Source organism: Macaca thibetana, chromosome 12 (assembly GCF_024542745.1).
Source record: "Macaca thibetana thibetana isolate TM-01 chromosome 12, ASM2454274v1, whole genome shotgun sequence".
Classification (NCBI taxonomy): domain Eukaryota; kingdom Metazoa; phylum Chordata; class Mammalia; order Primates; family Cercopithecidae; genus Macaca; species Macaca thibetana.
Window position 1 is genome coordinate 74045722 of NC_065589.1, and position 18080 is coordinate 74063801.

Genomic DNA, 18080 nt, shown 5'->3' on the forward strand with positions numbered 1-18080 from the left:
ATGTATGGGGAAAAAGCAGTCTTTATTGGATTTAGCACTACCTAAGGTTTCAGACATCTACTGGGAGTCTTTTAACATCCCCCACGGGTAAGGGAGAACTACTGTATTTTAATTAAAATCTTAGGGAAACATATAAAGTAAAATATGTTCTTTTAATTAATGAAAGATAATTAGTTTACTACTTTTTTTTTTTTTCTGTAAATGTCAGGCATGAGTAACTTAGGCTAGCACTGGGAATGGAAATTTGTTCAGCCTGCACTGGGTTTCAGTGGTCTCCAAGCTTTTGTACCACTTAATATGGACTCTCAATATTAAAAAATTAAAAGGACGGGTCCAACCTAAGTTTGACAGTTTTTAACATGTACTTGGCAAAATAAACTCTACTATCTTACTATCAACCTAATGTCAAAAAAGAAAGAATATTTTTACCTTACACCAAGAGAGATCTATAATTAGAATAAAGGACGATCCTTCACATCAGAAGAAAGTTGGCAGCATTTTACTAGGATATAGTTTTGAAAATCTAATTGTAGAAATTTATAAACAGTTTCCATTCTGTAATGTTTGCCATTTAATTGTGGTCTGGATATAAGTTTGTCATCTTGGGAGTCTGTTCACCACAGATTAGAGTTCAAATGTCAACTTATTCTAGGACTTTTTTTTTTGTCCTCATCCTTTCTGTGTAAATTTGATGGCATTTAAGTATGCTAGCTATAGTGAAAGCTACATAATACTGTTCCAGTATATCGTGAGCACACCTAGAAACCATAGAACAATGCCTTCCATGCCTTCAGTTGCTTCTCCTGCCTTCTCCCTGAATAATCTGGGGGAAAATTCAACTTGTCGCCCAGTTAGTGAGAGGAGGAAGGGAGTTTCAGAGCAGCCTCTCTCAGTGGCCGCTGTAGGGACAGAAAGATGTGATACCTTTCCTCATCCATCATAAGGGTCACAACCAACACTCCTATAGCAAAAGACAGGTTAACAAGAGAAAAACACAACAAATGTATTTAATCCAAGTTTTATGTGACATGGGAGCCTTCGGAAATGAAGACTTAAATATGCAGGTAAAACTGTCTGTTTTTATGCTTATGTTTGAGGAAGAATGGAAGAATGGACAGCCATGTAGAAACGTGATTGGATGAACAGGTGTGATCTAGTGGTAATAAACTGAAGAAACCTTCAAGGCCTGTCTGTTCAGGTCTTTCTTGGGGTCTTTCTGTGTAGCTTTCCTTCTTCCTGGGCGTGGGGCAGGACCCTTATCGAAGGAGGGTCTTAGGACATAGTAAGGTGGGGGAAAGTTGGAATAATATTTCTAGGTTTTACAACTTACTTTAGAGAAGAGAGGAGCAAGAAGCAGGAAGGCAGGAAAAGGTCAGAGACCTTGGTTCTGATGCTGCTTCTGAGGCCTTCTAATCTCTCTTAGTTTAAAGTACTTACTATGCTAAAGCACCATAGTTTGGGGTATCATGTTCTGAGCCCTAACACCACTCATACCTAGGACTTGGCTCAAGGCTTTGCTCATTGACATATAGTAGTAGAACTTACCTGAGAAGAATGCTATGGCCTGGTGGAGATGTTATCACTGACACATGCCAGTGTGTAGATCAGCTTTTAGGGACCATTGATTGGTATTTTCTCTAGAGATAAAAGGCTAATAGACTGTCCTGGTGATTGGAATGGGTGCTACTAGCAATAGACCTATCCTATTTCAGCATGGGCTTGTCTGAAGGGAGTATTTTAAGAGAGAGAGTACAATAAGCAGACTCCGGTTTTTCCTAGGCAGACTTTCACATTTGGCCTTATTTTTTATATACTTATTTAAATGAATGCAAAAAACGATATCAAAACCCAACTTCGGTTTTTGTGAACCTAGCTTGATTTAGAGCTCAATTTATATCAGCAGGATCTGTTTCTTCTGGATTGAGCCTCTATATGGTAGACCACAGCAATTTCAAACTCATCTGGTTCCTGTAAGTTAGTACAGGTGATCAAGGGGCTAAAATACATGTGTTGGGTTATACTAGATTCCCCCTGAAACCCAGCTATAGATGCAGATTAACCTCAATAATTGGGCTAAGAATGGGGATGTTATAGTTCTAGAAAGGGAAAGACAGCTTAGATGTTTGGCATTAGAAACATTAGATGACTATCTGCAGTGAGTATGTGTTGACTGAATTTCTCCACTTGAAATATATCTACAGTGAACAAATGTAACAAAACTTGAGGGAAGGTCTTGTCTCAAAGAAGACTAAAGAAAGATCATATCTCATACTGCAAACTCGATGACATAATGTTTTGAACCATACAGTAAGAAGGCACTAGGCATTGACCCAGCTTGCCTAAGCAAGAAGAAATTCTGAAAGATCTCTTTCACCAGCAAGTTGGAGAAATGAGAATTGGGGATGAGAGAACAAATGGGTAGATCCCCACATAGGGCTCATGTTTCCTCAAGGAACAGCCATTCTTCACTTCTAACTGGTGGGTGGAATGGGGTCAAGATCTGAGAATGAGATTCCATAGCAGGAAATTCCCAAGAGGATAACATAGGAATGACCAGACACAGTGGCTCACAGCTGTAATCTCAGCACTTTGGGAGGCCGAGGCGGGCGGATCACGAGGTCAGGAGTACGAGACCAGCCTGACCAACATGGTGAAACCCCGTCTCTACTAAAAATACAAGAATTAGCTGGGCATGGTGGCACGTGCCTGTGATCCCAGCTACTCAGGAGGCTGAGGCAGGATAATCACTTGAACGCAGGAGGTGGAGGTTGCAGTGAGCCAAGATCGTGCCACTGCACCCCAGCCTGGATGACAAAACAAGACTCCGTCTCAAAACAAAACCTAGGAACCAACTTTGCTACTGGAATCCAAAGTCAAATATACAAAGAAAAATACATTATTATGAAGAGAGGGCGGAGGGCCTTGGGCCATAGAACATTAGACGATTAGACTGATTTGTTTTCTCAACAGGGAAGTTGATTCATTCCAAGATTGGGGATTATTCTAACAAGCCTGGTCAGCTGGCCATCTTAAAATAATGGTTAATACCTTTTTTTTTTCTTTTTTGCACTTCCTACATGCCCAGCACTGTTCTAAGCCCTAAGCCCTTTACCTCCATCTACTCATTTACGTTCTCACAACCTGTGAGGTAGATACTATTGAAATTTTTGTTCTACAGATAAGGAATACAAGGTACAGAGTTTAAATGACTTAAAGTCACGCTGCTGCTGAGTGTTAGAGTTGGGATTCAAACCCAGATGACAAGCTGGCAACTGAATCCATGAGTTTCACCTAGATCTAGACGATGCCTTATTGCCTTTCTATACTACATTACAAGGAAAGTATGCAAAAACAAAGTTCTTAAAGATTCTCAACAAATTTGAATTTATATAATATAATTTGGGTTTTGTGTTTCTGTAGAAGTATAATGATTAAGAAAAAGAACTATATTGTCTTGAAAGCAGAGGAGGACTATGCTTTGTCTGGATCCTTAGGAAATAGCCTCACTAAAATGGCAAAAGAGCTACAGATCTCAGGGGAACAGTGAGCAGAGTATGAGGTGTTTAGAACCCCAGTGGCTCATTGAGAACAGTCACTAGGGATGTAGACTGCAGTCATCAACCCAGGTCTTTTTGGAATGGTGTGTGAGAGGGCTATTAATTTGTGCATAAGTTTTTAATCTGTTTGAGCAAATATAAAAGCCTTAGGCTGAGCATGGTGACTTAATGCCTGTAATCCTAGCACTTTGGAAGACTGAGGAGGCCAGGAGTTCAAGACCAGCCTGGGCAACAAAGCCAGACCCCATCTCTAAAAAGAATTTAATTTGCCAGGCATGGTGGTACGTGCCTATAGTCCCAACTACTTGCAAGACAGAGGTGGAAGAATCGCTTGAGCTCAGCAGTGAGCTCCAGCCCTAGGTGACAAAGACCCTATCTCTTTAAAGCAAAACAAAAACGAAACTTAATTTTTGAAGTTTACTATATACCCACCTAGGGATATTTTGGAGCTGATACTAATATATTAGCTCACATTTTAAAGTTGATGCATTATGAAAATTCCACTTGAGCTGATTAATAATACATATAAAAGGCAAACTGAGCTACCTTAGTATACTTGCTTTTTTATGCATTATGTTTAAGATGATGTGTCATAACAATGAAATAATTTTTAAACATTTAAAATCTTCCTAATGTGGAAGTAAAGCACAAGATACACAAATAAGATACTTTCTTAAGTGGGAAAATATAGGCACAAATGTAAGTAACACTGCTTGAAATGGAATCCAAATGGGGTCACTCATCTATTCTACATTTTGTAATAAAATGGTACAGGTCTCTAAAATTAAACTCAGTAACAAATTAAGTTAAAAAAAAAAACACAAAATTACTACAATGTTCTATTAATATATCTAAAGTTTCAATTTCCAGGCTAATGAGAATTAGAAAGTGTTGGTTATTTTTCAATTCAGAAAATCCTGTACAGACATAATTAGTTACGTTTGAATTTGTGTACCATGGCGGCATTTAGCTCTCTTACCTAGCAGTGTCTGGGATATAGTAGAAGCTTAATAAATACGTATTAATGTTGAACACATTATCAAGACTCAACAGAAAATTATTTGATGGGGAATCAAAATTGCACTTTGTAAAAGAGGTGGCTTGTTCAACAATATCTGCAGACATGTTGCTAAGGTGTTTGGACATTTTTGGAAGTTAAAGATAGCTTTGCTGTTTTTTGAGACAGGGTCTCACTCTGTCGCCCAGGCTGGAGTCCCAAGTAGTTAGGACTACAGGCATGCACCACCACACCCGGCTAATTTTTGTATTTTTTGTAGAGACGGGGTTTTGCCATGTTGCCAGGCTGGTCTCAAACTCTTGGGCCCAAGGGATCCACCCACTTCAGCCTCCCAAAGTGCTGGGATTTCAGGCATGAGCCACTGAACCCGGTGAGCACTTCTTGACTCAGTAACAAGCTGACAGAGAACAAGTTCCTTTCTGAATAAAGATAAGAGTTTCATCTAAATAGAAAAAGTCTATCAGTTAACGGGAGGATCTATATGCTATATAAAATCAGCCCTTTCTTGGTATTGTTAGTATATCATGGTGTGAAATATGAAAAGTGTATGATATGGTGTGAAGAATGTTTCAAGTTTAGACACACATTTTCCTTTTTCCTTAGCAACTAGGCACGCTGGAAGTAGCAGCTGAGAATAAGGTCTAGCAAATGGAAAAACTTCAAGGGAGAAGTTATTTTACTCAACTTAATGTTTATGAGAATTTTGGAAAGAGGCAATGTTTGAGATTCAAATAAATGTTATCTATATAATGGCAACTGTTGAATATTTTAACTTGTCTTGCAAAAAGCTCTATATTCCGGCACCAACATGGTATTGTGGGGGAAAAAAGTTGAGAATTAAGACGCAGGCCAGTGTTTGCTCTACTATTGAAGCTGATACATGACCTTGCGCAAGTTATTTACCCTTTTTGAGGTCACTTTTCTCATCTGGCCATACTCTACTATGTGTGTGGTTTCCCAGACTTGGGGGAAATGAAGAAGATTTTCTTTTATTCTCAATTAACTAAAAGTAATTATGAATATTTGTTGAATTTTATGTTTTTCTGTACTTATATAAATTTTCATCTTTAACCTATTAATGTGATTTACATTAACAGGCTTTTGAAAAAAAATGTTGAATTAACTTTGCCTTGTTGGAATAAATCCACTTTAGTCATGTGCAGTCTTTTTTTTAATACAGTGTTGGCTTCAGTTTATGAATATTTTGTTTTGAATTTTTACATCTATAGTCATGAGTGACATTGGGTTATAATTTTCCCATGTATATTTTTCTATTTCCTGAAAAAGTTTGAATAAGATTATTGTTTTTGAACTCACTTATAAAACTATCTGGTCTTGTGGGGATTTTTTTGTAGGAAGAGTTTTAAAAAGGTACTCATTAGTTTTCTTTAATAGTTATTAAATCATTCAGTTATTGTATTTCTTCTAAGTTTAGATCATTCATATTTTTTGAGAAATTTGTCTCTTTTTTTTTTTTTTTTTTTTGAGACGAAGTCTTGCTCTGTCGCCCAGGCTGGAGTGCAGTGGCCGGATCTCAGCTCACTGCAAGCTCCGCCTCCCGGGTTTACGCCATTCTCCTGCCTCAGCCTCCCGAGTAGCTGGGACTACAGGCGCCCGCCACCTCGCCCGGCTAGTTTTTTGTATTTTTTAGTAGAGACGGGGTTTCACTGTGTTCGCCAGGATGGTCTCGATCTCCTGACCTCGTGATCCGCCCGTCTCGGCCTCCCAAAGTGCTGGGATTACAGGCTTGAGCCACCGCGCCCGGCCAATTTGTCTCTTTTTCTTGGCTTTCAAATTAATTGGTGTAAAGATTCATAGTATATAATTTTATCTTTTAGATAACTGCTACATCTATAGCATCTACTTACATTTTTTATGTATTTATTTATTTATTTTTAGAGGCAGGGTCTCCCTGTGTTGCCAAGGCTGGTCTCGAACTCCTGGGCTCAAGTGATCTGCCAGCCTTGGCCTCTCAAAGTGCTGAAATCACAGGCATGAGCCACCGCACCCAGCCTACTTTTTTCTTATAATGTTTATTCATAACCTTTTTTTATTCTCACCAAGATTTGCTCATTTTATTAATCCTTTCAAAGAACCAATGGATAGCCTTGTTCATACTCTTCTATTTTGTTTCATCTCTCCTTTCTTTCTCTTTCTCTTTCTCTCTGTCTCTCTTTCCTTTCTTTCTTCCTTTTTTTTTTTTTTTTTGAGACCGAGTCTCGCTCTGTTGCCCAGGCTGGAATGCAGTGGCGCGATCTCAGCTCACTGCAAACTCCACCTCCCAAGTTCAAGCGATTCTCCTGCCTCAGCCTTCTGAGTAGCTAGGATTACAGGCACGTGCCACCATGCCTGGCTAATTTTAGTATTTTTAGTAGAGACGAGGTTTCACCATGTTGCTCAGGCTGGTCTCGAACTTCTGACCTCCTGATCTACCCGCCTCCATCTCCCAAAGTGCTGGGATTATAGGCCTGAGCCACCGTGACCAGCCCATTTCTCCTCCTCCTCCTCCTCCTCCTCCTCCTCCTCCTCCTCCTCTTCTCAGTGTTCTTTACTGTGGGTCGATTCTGCTGTTATTTTGATAAACATAATTAGGATGCTTCATTTATTAATTTTAGCATTTCTCCTTTCCTTGTGGGACTTTTTTATAGCTGCTTTCCCGAAACTACAGATTTTGATAAATAGTGTCTTTTTCATTTTTTATTTCTAACATTTTCTAATTTCCATTAAGATTTCTTCTTGGACCATGGATTATTTAGAAGTATATGTGTATGTGCATACATGCATTTGCATATATGGGTGTGGGCACACATACACGTTCTCCAAATGCACAAAGTTTTTTTCAGTTACCATTTTCTTAATGATTTCTACGTTATATTATGGTCAGATAATTTCCAGATACTTTGTGGACTGGTGGCTGGTCAGTTGTTACAAACGTGTACTTTCCAGTGCTTAGGTGCAGTGCCTCTTCCTCATCTGCCTATAGCACTCACCCAACCCGTCTCACTTGCTTAACTCCCAGGCAGCTCGGACTTTCCCTGATCTCCTCGATCCTGATTGAAACCTCTCACTCCTAAATGTCCTCATTACCTCTTGTCATACTGTAAATGCTGTAAATCCTGTTACAGCATTTATCATGGGGTCTTGTATTTATTTACTGCTCTGTCTTCCTTACAAGAATAGAGACTGGGGGCTCTTTTGAGAAAGAGGACTCATTGTCTTTAGACCTAGTATTTAAGTGACAGATCTTTTGTTTCTTAACCTCTCCACATGGTAACTTCTATTCATCCTTCAAAATCCAGTTCAAAGATGATTTTTTTTTTTTTTTTTTTTTGAGATGGAGTCTTGCTGTCACCCAGGCTGGAGTGCAGTGGTGCAATCCCAGCTCACTGCAACCTCTGCCTGCTGGGTTCAAGCCATTCTTGTGCTTCAGCCTCCTGAGTAGCTGGGACTACAGGCTTGCACCACCACACCTGGCTAATTTTGTATTTTTAGTAGGAATAGGTTTTTGCCACGTTGCCCAGGCTGGTGTTGAACTACTAACCTCAACTGATCCACCCACCTTGCCCTCCCAAAGTGGTGGGATTACAGGAGTGAGCCACCATGCCCGGCCAAGACTACTTCTGGTGTGAGGAGTATGCTGGTCCAGGCACCACACTGGAAGAATCACTGAACAAAGCAATTCCCATTTGCCCCAGGTGAGGAAAGCTCAGTTTCCCCATATACGTGGCATGCTTCTAGGTGCTCCTTGATATGATTCCCTTTGTTGACCCAGAGCCCTCTGTTAGTCCTGAGCTTTAAAACCAAAGTTTGTCTCCAACCAGTTCAGTTTGCTTCCCCTCCTAGGTCTGCTTCTCCAATTCCATAGTTCCTTTGAGAAAGAGGTTTTCACCCTAATTCTCTGTAGGTCCATTTACTCCAACCTCAGAGCAAAGCTGCTTTCCTCCTATTCCTCTGACCCCCTGACCCAGTTAGTATCCCTAGGGCTCTGCCCCTTCAGCAGGATTTCCCTAATCTCAAGCACCCATACTTCCCATTACTTTCCCGGATCTGACCTCCTATTTGTATAAACACAACCTGGATTCTCTATCTCACTGGTTTTCTCACTCCTGTCTCCATTGCTGCTCAGCTGAATGTCCAGGGATCCAGATCCTCCGTGCTGGATCACAGCATCCTGGGACCTTTGACATTCCCCTCATCCATCATCTTCAGCTCTATCCAGGTAGCTGCATTCTCTCTGCAAAAGGTTTCTGCTCGTCTCTGCTGTGTCCCCACTCTCTGACCCAAGTCTGAGTCCCGCCTTCTCATGCCCTGTCGGAATCCCACCTTTTCATGCCCCGCAACCCCAAGCCCATCTTCCTGTATGAGATTGCAGAGGACACTAGGGTGTGCCGCTATTTGATCTAACCCACTTCTCTTTCTCCCAGCCAGGCTGATTACCCCTCAAGGCCATCAAGGCTTTGGGAGGGGACGAGTTTTATCTTGGGGGAGAACAAAATTAAACTGTGTTCAAATTACTGATCAGTTAAAGTTTTATAATACTATACAATAACATTTACCCCCAAACGGAATATTACATTTTTGATGAATCATAAGGCACTTTAAGTGATTAAAATGCCTTGTCATTAGGCATATTAATTATTATGGGTAAGTGAAAATGCAGAAAAATGAAATTAGTAAATCTTTCTGGTTGATAGCATATGGATATGTCAGCTTTTCCTCTACTAGAAAGGAGATAAAATAGAGTAACATCAATGTGCTCAATATCGGCCTCTGCGGCCTATATTTCAGGTTGTCAATGGTACTAAAAACTTCCTGACATACAAAACTTAGTGGAGTATAATTATGAAAGTCCATTTAATAGTTTTAAAGCACTAACATTAAAGTTATTCTATATAGGAGACTTCAGCCCATAATTAATGTTCACCACAATATGCACTAAATCTTTCTGGAGTATCATCCCCATCTATCTAATCAGAAAGTTCTTGCCCTACTAAAAAGATACTCAACAAGTCTGCTATATCCAATTATATTTGTATTTCATCTAGTTTATAGTATTTCTCTGAGGCTTAAAAGTTATATGTCAGATGCAAAAATAATTTGCAGCAACATTCCAAAACAAGAGAACCATTTATGTTTTCATAAAACACAACTGATTTATGAAGAAAAAAAGATGTCTTTCTTTGAAAATTACTTTCAAAGAGTTTTAGGGTCAAACTACCATTATGATTATTTTCTCCACAGAAAATGGTCTGGTGTAGGCTGCAGTCAATTGCTACATAATTTTTTATCCATCAAGGCTTAATGGAAAGAAGTAAGATGAAAAGGAAATATAAATTTAAAATCTCTGTTCATGGTCTAATGGCCTATTATCCAGCCAACTTTCTACTTGCAGAAAGCCTTCATTAAGACACCATTAAGGATGGCATTAAAACGTCTGAGCTGTTCTGGGCTGTAAGTTACGTCTCACATAACAAATTTTACTTGCGCTCCTTCAGCTCTAATATCTGTATCTAAATATCTATTGTGTTACTTATATTCCGCTATAGGAGTGTAATGGTACAGACTTGCAAAATATAGTCCTCCGTTTGAAAAATTTCTTCTTGAAAGTATAAAATTTGATGAATTTTTTTAAAAAAGAGGTCAGGGGCAGGAGAGTAATGGGATGGATTTTAATTACTCCTTTAATGCCTGTATTGAAGTTCTAAAGGACAGCCTATTTGGCACAAGAGTAAAAACATACCCAGCAGTTTCATGAAGACCATGACCTTCCAATCAATAGAGTGTGAGATCTCCAGGCCAACTTAGGTCATTTTCTGAAAGAAGCTGCTGTAACATTTCTCTTCACTCTCAACTGTTCCCCTTGGAAGTAGTTTCGGGGCCTAGCCTCTCTCATTCCCAACCTTTGCCCATGATGGGTCATTTGAGGAAGTACCATAAATTTTCTTCACCCTAAATATTCCATTTTGATAGTGAAGATTGGTTTCCTGAACTTTCCATTCAAACTAGAAATCCACTATCATTTAAAGTCCTTCCATTAGGAAGCTGCTTAGGATATTCCGTCCATAATGACTTAGTTGGGAAGTACAGAATTCCTTATTTCTGAATTGGTAAATGAGGTTTCTAGATGGGCAAGAAGGCATGAAATTTGGGGCACTATCTCCCTCCTAGCCCTTTCCTGTCCAATTTGCTCTTGTTCTCATATCTCTAGCCATCTCTGGCTCACACCTGACCTCACTCTAAGAGCAGCTCTGGTGGTGGGCAGGGGGTATATATGAAGCAACTGCCTCAGAAGATCATTGGCTTAGGATGAAACTGCATTCTGCCCGGAGGCCCTCAGCCTGGGAGCTGGACCTTTGTCTACCACCCTTTCTTTGGATCTTTTATCCTACCATCCCCTAATTTGGGTTGATCTCATTGGTGTTTTGATTGCCTGTCTCTCTGCTTGGAATTGATCTGTATTCCTCATTTCCCAGGCTCTGCTTGACCCCCTCGTAGGCCTGCTGTGCTCTGTTGCCACCCAAATCCAGAGGAAAAAGACATCTAAGTCCTCACTGCTGTTGTCTACCAGATAACTCTGTGACTTCAGGCAAGCAGCTGAACCCACCTTGGACTCAGTCTCTTTCTGTGACACCAGGGGTTATACTGGATCATCTCTAGGGTCTCCTAGAATTCGGAAACTCTAGGAACCAAGGAGCCTCTTCCTTGTCTGTCTCCACTCATCCATCTTTTAGCTGACTGTTTCAAGCTAATAATCATGAATGCAAAGTGCTGTGACATGCAGGTAAAACTCCATCCATTTCAAAAGAAAAACCTGTAAAGATAATAGCACTTTATTCTTATTTGAACCACATTGTATTGTTGGTTACAGAGTGTGAAGGTAGTATGTTCAGAGTCTTGTTTTATGCCTTTGTAGCTGTGTTGCCAGCATTTGAAGGTAACTCCTCCACATAAGCGGCAGGAAAATGGCCTTTTTTCCCATTCAAAGATCCAAACCACCATCCTTCTTCTTTTTTCTCGTGTATAATCACAATGTCACCTGTGAAAATACACAGACAAATGGGTCTCTGCAATATGAACACATGCCTCAGCCCGATTGATGAGAGTTTTAAGGAGGTTCTGCTTCAAGGAGTTACTTGGTAGTGTCATTTTCTGCACTTGATTCAGATGAAGCCAAATGTATCAAACACCTGTGTATAAAGCAGGCATAATCCAGAGGATACTAAAAAGAGTAAGATAATGAACAACTGAGATAAAATAATTGCTTAAAAACAGGATTGGCCAGGTGTGGTGGCTCACACCTGTAATCCCAGCACTTTGGAGGGCAAGGCGGGCAGATCACAAGGTCAGGAGTTCGAGACCAGCCTGACCAACATGGTGAAACCCCGTCTCTACTAAAAATACAAAAATTAGCTGGGTGTGGTGGCACACGCCTGTAGTCCCAGCCACCCAGGAGGCTGAGGCAGGAGAACCACTTGAACCCGGGAAGTGGAGGTTGCAGTGAGCCAAGATCACACCACTGTACTGCAGCCTGGGTGACACAGCGAGACTCTGTCTCAAAAAAAAAAAATCACCTTGGGTCATATATCCTTACGCTGCCTGGCTCACTTTCTATGTAGCTGATGGATTGTCACCAAAGTCTTTCGTGGTGTCCATACTTTGAGGGTTTCACATGCTGGTGTTTATGATACTTTGGCACGTTGGCTGCTATAAGTATGTCTCACCAACAGTGTTTTCCTAAGATCAAGACAATGCCTCTGCATTATACCTGATTTCATAGTCCAAAAGCTTAACTCACAACTTTGCATAGAAATGTAACTCCCCGTTCAACAACTTAGCCAACTTTAATACATCAATTTGGAGACAATATTTTTTAAAGCAATGATTCAAATAAAGAGAATTCCATAGCAAATTGGACAAGAAACATGGCTCTTGTCATAAAAGTAGAAAGATCTGCCCCCTTCAGGATCCAAGAGCTTCTTTTTCTTTAGCGTCATTCTGAGGTGATTTTTCAGTCTTCCCTTCACTCTTACTCAGCAATTCTCTTTCTAATACAAAGGAGACTATTAACTCCTTTTCTGTCTTTTCTTAGTCATAAATCGCTATTCTTAAAGGAGATCATTCTCAGTCTCTCAGTTCTGCCTTTAATGGGTTCTCTCAGGTCAGTAAATTGACATAATCTATTAACAAGAATTCCAACAAATGATTTCAAATTGTATTGCCAGCTTTCCTAAGCCTCCAATGTCGTGTTTCATTGAAAGAAACTACTTAGAATATAAAGTGTAAGCAGGCTTTGCAACCAGCAGAGAACTGAAAACAAGATAATCAATTTATTGTGAATGATATAACTCAAATGCAGCATCCATGGGTTCTAGGTGGCATCTGGGAAGTATGTCTTTTATTCACATAGGAAGAAAAGTAATTGCCTGGGGAGAGATGACTGGCAAATGCTGCAAAGGAAACACCCAATAAATAGCAAATGTGCGGTGTCCTTGTCGTTTGGCTACAAAATGTATCTTGATTTTCCACTGGCTCTGGGAGCCGTGTTCTTGTTTTGGATAATATACTTTCTCCCACAACGTTACTCTTTCTCACTAACCCTTCCGTTTCCAGATCTCTGTCTTAGCACTAACATCCAAATGTGGTTTCTAACTGGACACATAATGAAGGTTGAGGCTGGAGACTTTTTTCTTTAATAATGTTGTGGTTTATATTATAAAGCCACTATATAACACCTTTCCATGTTAAGTAAAACTCTGTGACACAAAGAAGGGGGTCTTACTCTTTAGACTGGACATAAAAAGCTTTTCTGAGAAGTGAGACCAGCACTAAGCTGGGAGTCAGCTGACCCAGGTTCTAGAATTTGCACTTTCACTAAGTTGAGAGAGGAAGTCACTTCACATTCCTGCATGTCTAGCTTCTAAAAAATAAAAAGGTGGGGTACACCTCTAATCACTTTCCATTACTGACATTCTACCCCAGTGTGCATTGTGATTAGGAGTATGGCTGTGTTTCCAAGTTCAAATCCTGCGCTGCCACAGCCTGTGGCGTTAGCCAAAGCACCTAACCTTTCTGTGTGTCAGTCTCCTCTGCTATGAAATGGGAATAACCAATAAAACCCTCCAAGGGTTTCATTAATATTAAATTGGACAATATGCCTGCAACAATGTCTGGCACATAGAAAACAGAATAAGTGTTAGCTATTATCATTATGCGAGCTTTTGTTTTAGATGTGCTTATCTTTCAAGAAGGGTGAACTGATTTGACATGGTAGTAACTCTTAAGGCTGCCACACTAAGACAGGGTTTTATTCATGCTAAGAATCTCAATATGGGAAGGCAATTAAAATATTTGAGAATGATTCTTACCCTTTTCCAAATTCAACTCATCATCTTGCCTGGCTTGAAAAGAATATAAGGCCTTGCAAAGTCTGCTGCTGAGCTGGGCTGCACCAGGGACTGAAATAGATTAAGCTGTAATTACCATGCTGTGTTAGCAGGCAAATGAATATGAGCTGAAGCTCTTTGGTTATTTAACAGTGTGGTGCAGAGTTTCAATATATTAAATTTTTCTCAAAAGGAAAGTTTGTAATTTTACATAATTTCATTCCTTGATTCAAAAACCATTTATGATGCACTTTCTATATGTATGGACTGCATATGTTATATAATCAAAAACTATATTATAATACATGAAATAGTAAGTCTAGAGAAAAACATTGCATGCATGTTTTAGAAAACATTCACCAGTTTTGCCATTCAGATATAAATAGGGGATATTTGGGGCATGTGCATGTTATCATCCCTAGCTGTGTATGGAACTGTTTCTCAAACAATGCAGCAGTGACTCCTTAATACATCGTGTGAACCATAATGTCCTGGTTTTACTGAAGTTCTTTTTTTTTTTAACCAATTTCTAATTTAAAAAACTAGATAGTCAAGATTATGGTAATTATACTTGAACATGCAGGGACAGTGACATGTGTGTGTATGCTGAAAGATGAAGAGCAGTGTGGTGTGTGGGTGCACGAATGACTGAAGTCAGATGACTGCTAATGGGGGTTTGTAGGCCATGAGTCCAAGCCCTGGCAAACCACCTGGATCACTGTGTGTCTCGCAGAGAGGACAGGCTTCTTATGGGAGTTTGGAGGAGGCTATGGAGACAGAGTGACAAAGCTCCTCACAATGGTTTAAGTGTGATTATGTGGATGGCAGATAACAGGCCATTTGAATAAGGTGGATGCCAGCCATCTGATATCTGAGGCAACTTCTCATATTATAAAATACTTTCCCAACCCTCTACTCTTCTTAACTTCTCCCATTTTTACATAAAGCTACAGAGTCTAACAAATTAATCAGTCCCGATGGAAATATAAATTTCCTTAAACAGATACAGGTCAAAGTGGCTCTGAAAATAAAGTTTAAATGTAGCAATGTGCCCTGCCAGTAGGACCCAGGCCAAAAAGATTGTGGGCATGGGATTACCTGGAGTTGAAGAACTTGGATTGCTCTGCCCACCAGAAGATGCTTTGCTCACAATACTCTCTAATCTCTTCATTAAAAAAGGCCGAGATATTTTCACATAGCTATGAGTATGCTCCTGTTCAAATAGTATAAAAAGTCATATTTTATAACACGATTATCATAAACATTCATGAAAATTAACTCTTCTGTAGCTGTTTTCCTCAAGATTTTTTTTTTTTTTTTTTTTTTTTTTTAGACAGAGTCTTGCCCTGTCACCCAGGCTGGAGTGCAGTGGCATGATCTCAGCTCACTACAACCTCCACCACCTGGGTTCAAGTGATTCTCCTGCCTCAGCCTCTCTGGTAGCTGGGATTACAGGTGCCCACCACCATGCCTGACTAATTTTTGTATTTTTAATAGAGACAGGTTTCACCATGTCAGCCAGGCTGGTCTGGAACTCCTGACCTCAGGTGATCTGCCTACCTCGGCCTCCTAAAGTGCTGGGATTATAGGCATGAGCCACTGCGCCTGGACTGGAAGTTTTTAAACTGAGGGGTATAAATAATTCAATAGATTTCTAAGCCCTACTGTGTTTCAGTTTTGAGTTGAAGCCTTAATATTTTCAAAATTAAACAATTACTGTACTTTATAGCCTGTGTTTCCAATTCTAACCTGTGTGTCTAGGTCAAATAGTAACATTCATAACATTACTTTTACAAATACAACTTTAGTTGGCTTAATGCAAGTGAAATGATCACAACCCTCTAAATGACTGAGATTGTTTTTGAGCTCTTGAGCCTCTTAGAAAACCGTCCCTTCACAAGATGATTACGGCTCCCCCTTCTGATCAGTAACCACAAGCAATAGCTGCCATGTACGTTCACCTGCTCATCCACTCCTGGAGTGCAGCACTAGGAAAATAGGTGTATGTGAATTTCAGAGCTGTACTGATGCATTATCTGCATTAGGCACCATGTTAAACAGATGAGACTAATACAATTTAATAGAAATTTTACTGTAAAAGCACATCCAAAGGATAAAATTCAGGTATGATGAGCCAGAAGACATTGAAAGTGTTTTTTAGCTCCTCATAGAAGTTTGGTGTACACAGAGTGTATTCGGTTGTGTCTAGCTCTTGTGCTCAAAAGAAATAAAAACATTTATCTTATTAAGTGTATGAATATTAATATCACATAGAATTCCTAATATGTTTTTTGCCCTGATGCTACTTTAAGCCACTCCACCCAGCAGGCCCAATCAAGAACTTACAACCAGTCTCCTTGAATGTTACCTTTTCCCTCCACCTGAAGATGGAGTTACTGCAAGGATGGCTGGGTTGAGGTCTTTGCTCAAGTTCTGCTAACACTGATGACAGTTTGTAGGAGTTTGCTTCCAAAAGGTCTAGTTTCAAATTGTTCTGTGGATACATCATTTGGCCATGTGAGCAAATTTCTAGTAAATGAGGCACAACTGTACAGGAGTATCAGAATAACTTTCAAAATAACAAAGGTTAGAAAAGTACGCATTTAACTCATACAGATATTCATAGAAAATGCTGAAGGAAAAAAATGGAATAAACTCTTTAAGCAGTCTAGAGGGTGGTTTTAGTTGTTGAGTGTGTCTCATTCTGTACTCTGGGGGTAAACAGGAAACCTTGGTAATAGTATTTTATGGCAATGAAGAGCTTTGACTCAATTTTCTGCTGAGGGATGAGAAAGGGAGTAAGTGTTGATTGTAGAAGGTAGATTTTTGGTGGTCTGTGAAGAAAGTGAGCCATCAGTGCTCAATCTTGTGAACAGAATTGAGTTAACATCAATTGAATCAAATGAAATTGAATGTGAGGTTCGTTTGTTCTTTGAGAAGGTGAAGTCTTATATTACCCACAAAGTTTACAGGAATACTTCTGGAAACTGGGAACAATATTCTAGGGTATTTGAGTATAAAAATACTAAGTCAAACTAAAGATACATTCCTAGTCTCTGTCTGTTCTTGATTTGACCTTGAACTAGAAACTTTATAATTACCCTGTCAGGCTGGGTCCAGCCAAAGTGAATTAAATAACAGAATCTAAGCATTGGAAGGGTCCTGCTTATCCAGCCCCCTCATCACCATTATCCCTCTCTCCCCTACACCTCCAGCATGGGAATTCCTTAACCCTAATATCCCTGCCAGGGTGTCACAACCATGGACAGAAGACATCCAATTGATGGAGAAGGTCTCTAATTGTTGGAGGAATCCACTACATTGTGGTGCAGGCTTACCTAAGACAAAACTAAAAGCTCCCCCATGCCTGCTATTTAGACCTTCACTTGATAGTCTCATAGAGCACATCTAGTTCCTCTTGTATGTGGCCCTGTTTCTGGTATCTAAAGACAGTATTTAATCTAAGTGCCTCCAATTTTCTCAACAATTTCTCCTCTGACATTGCTTGTGAACATTCTTGATTCAAATATGGCACTTCAAGGACCAAGATACAGTGAAATAAGGAAGAATTTAAATAAAAGTTTCCTCATCCTAGAAACCTTCCCTGGGTGACACAAAATCTACCAGTATCACTAGTTTCTGTCTACCCAGATGCAGAGCATGTGTAATGAAATCATGCGGATATTTGGCAGTCATCACTTAAAGGTTCACAGTTGCTCCTTCACCGGATCATAAACACCAGAAGTTCCGGGGTCAGATCCTCTCCCTCCTTTTGTCCTCCACTGTATGCTTCAGGCAAGAGGACCCAGATGACCCTAATACACGTATGCTGGTAATGACAATGACAAAATTCTGTGCAAGGACAGCCAAAGTATAACCCAATGGCATCATGAAATGCTTTTTATGACTTTATTTTGGCACATGTTATTTGCATTGAATAGTTAACAGTTTGTGCAGTCACAGAAAATGTCCTACAGTCTGTTTTATAATTTCATAAAAATTGTAGCCACAGGTCATTGCAGGTATGTTAGACCTCTGTTCCCAAGTGCACACAATGCAGGCCTTTCTTTTCCTAAGAAGTGTCAGGCTTGTCTCTGCAACAGCACCCTACTCAAGAAAGCC

General features: G+C 39.9%; 2 protein-coding genes across 3 annotated transcripts in view; one reads left to right on the forward strand and one right to left on the reverse strand.

Annotated features, from left to right (window-relative positions):
- SPC25 (SPC25 component of NDC80 kinetochore complex) overlaps positions 1-11295 on the forward strand; it is a 30779-nt gene extending 19484 nt beyond the window's left edge. The window contains exon 8 of the mRNA XM_050750469.1: positions 11049-11295. The gene's annotated coding sequence lies outside the window, so the exon portion shown is untranslated. The remainder of the gene's footprint in view (positions 1-11048) is intronic.
- A 94-nt stretch (positions 11296-11389) lies between these two features.
- Positions 11390-18080, reverse strand: part of NOSTRIN (nitric oxide synthase trafficking) — a 64048-nt gene continuing 57357 nt past the window's right edge. For both annotated transcript variants that reach the window (XM_050750460.1, XM_050750459.1), the window contains 4 exons: positions 16327-16452; positions 15057-15171; positions 13941-14030; positions 11390-11611 (listed from right to left, as the gene is read on the reverse strand). In XM_050750460.1, the coding sequence (XP_050606417.1) occupies positions 11475-11611; positions 13941-14030; positions 15057-15171; positions 16327-16452 (468 nt within the window). In that variant the 3' untranslated portion in view covers positions 11390-11474. The remainder of the gene's footprint in view (positions 11612-13940; positions 14031-15056; positions 15172-16326; positions 16453-18080) is intronic.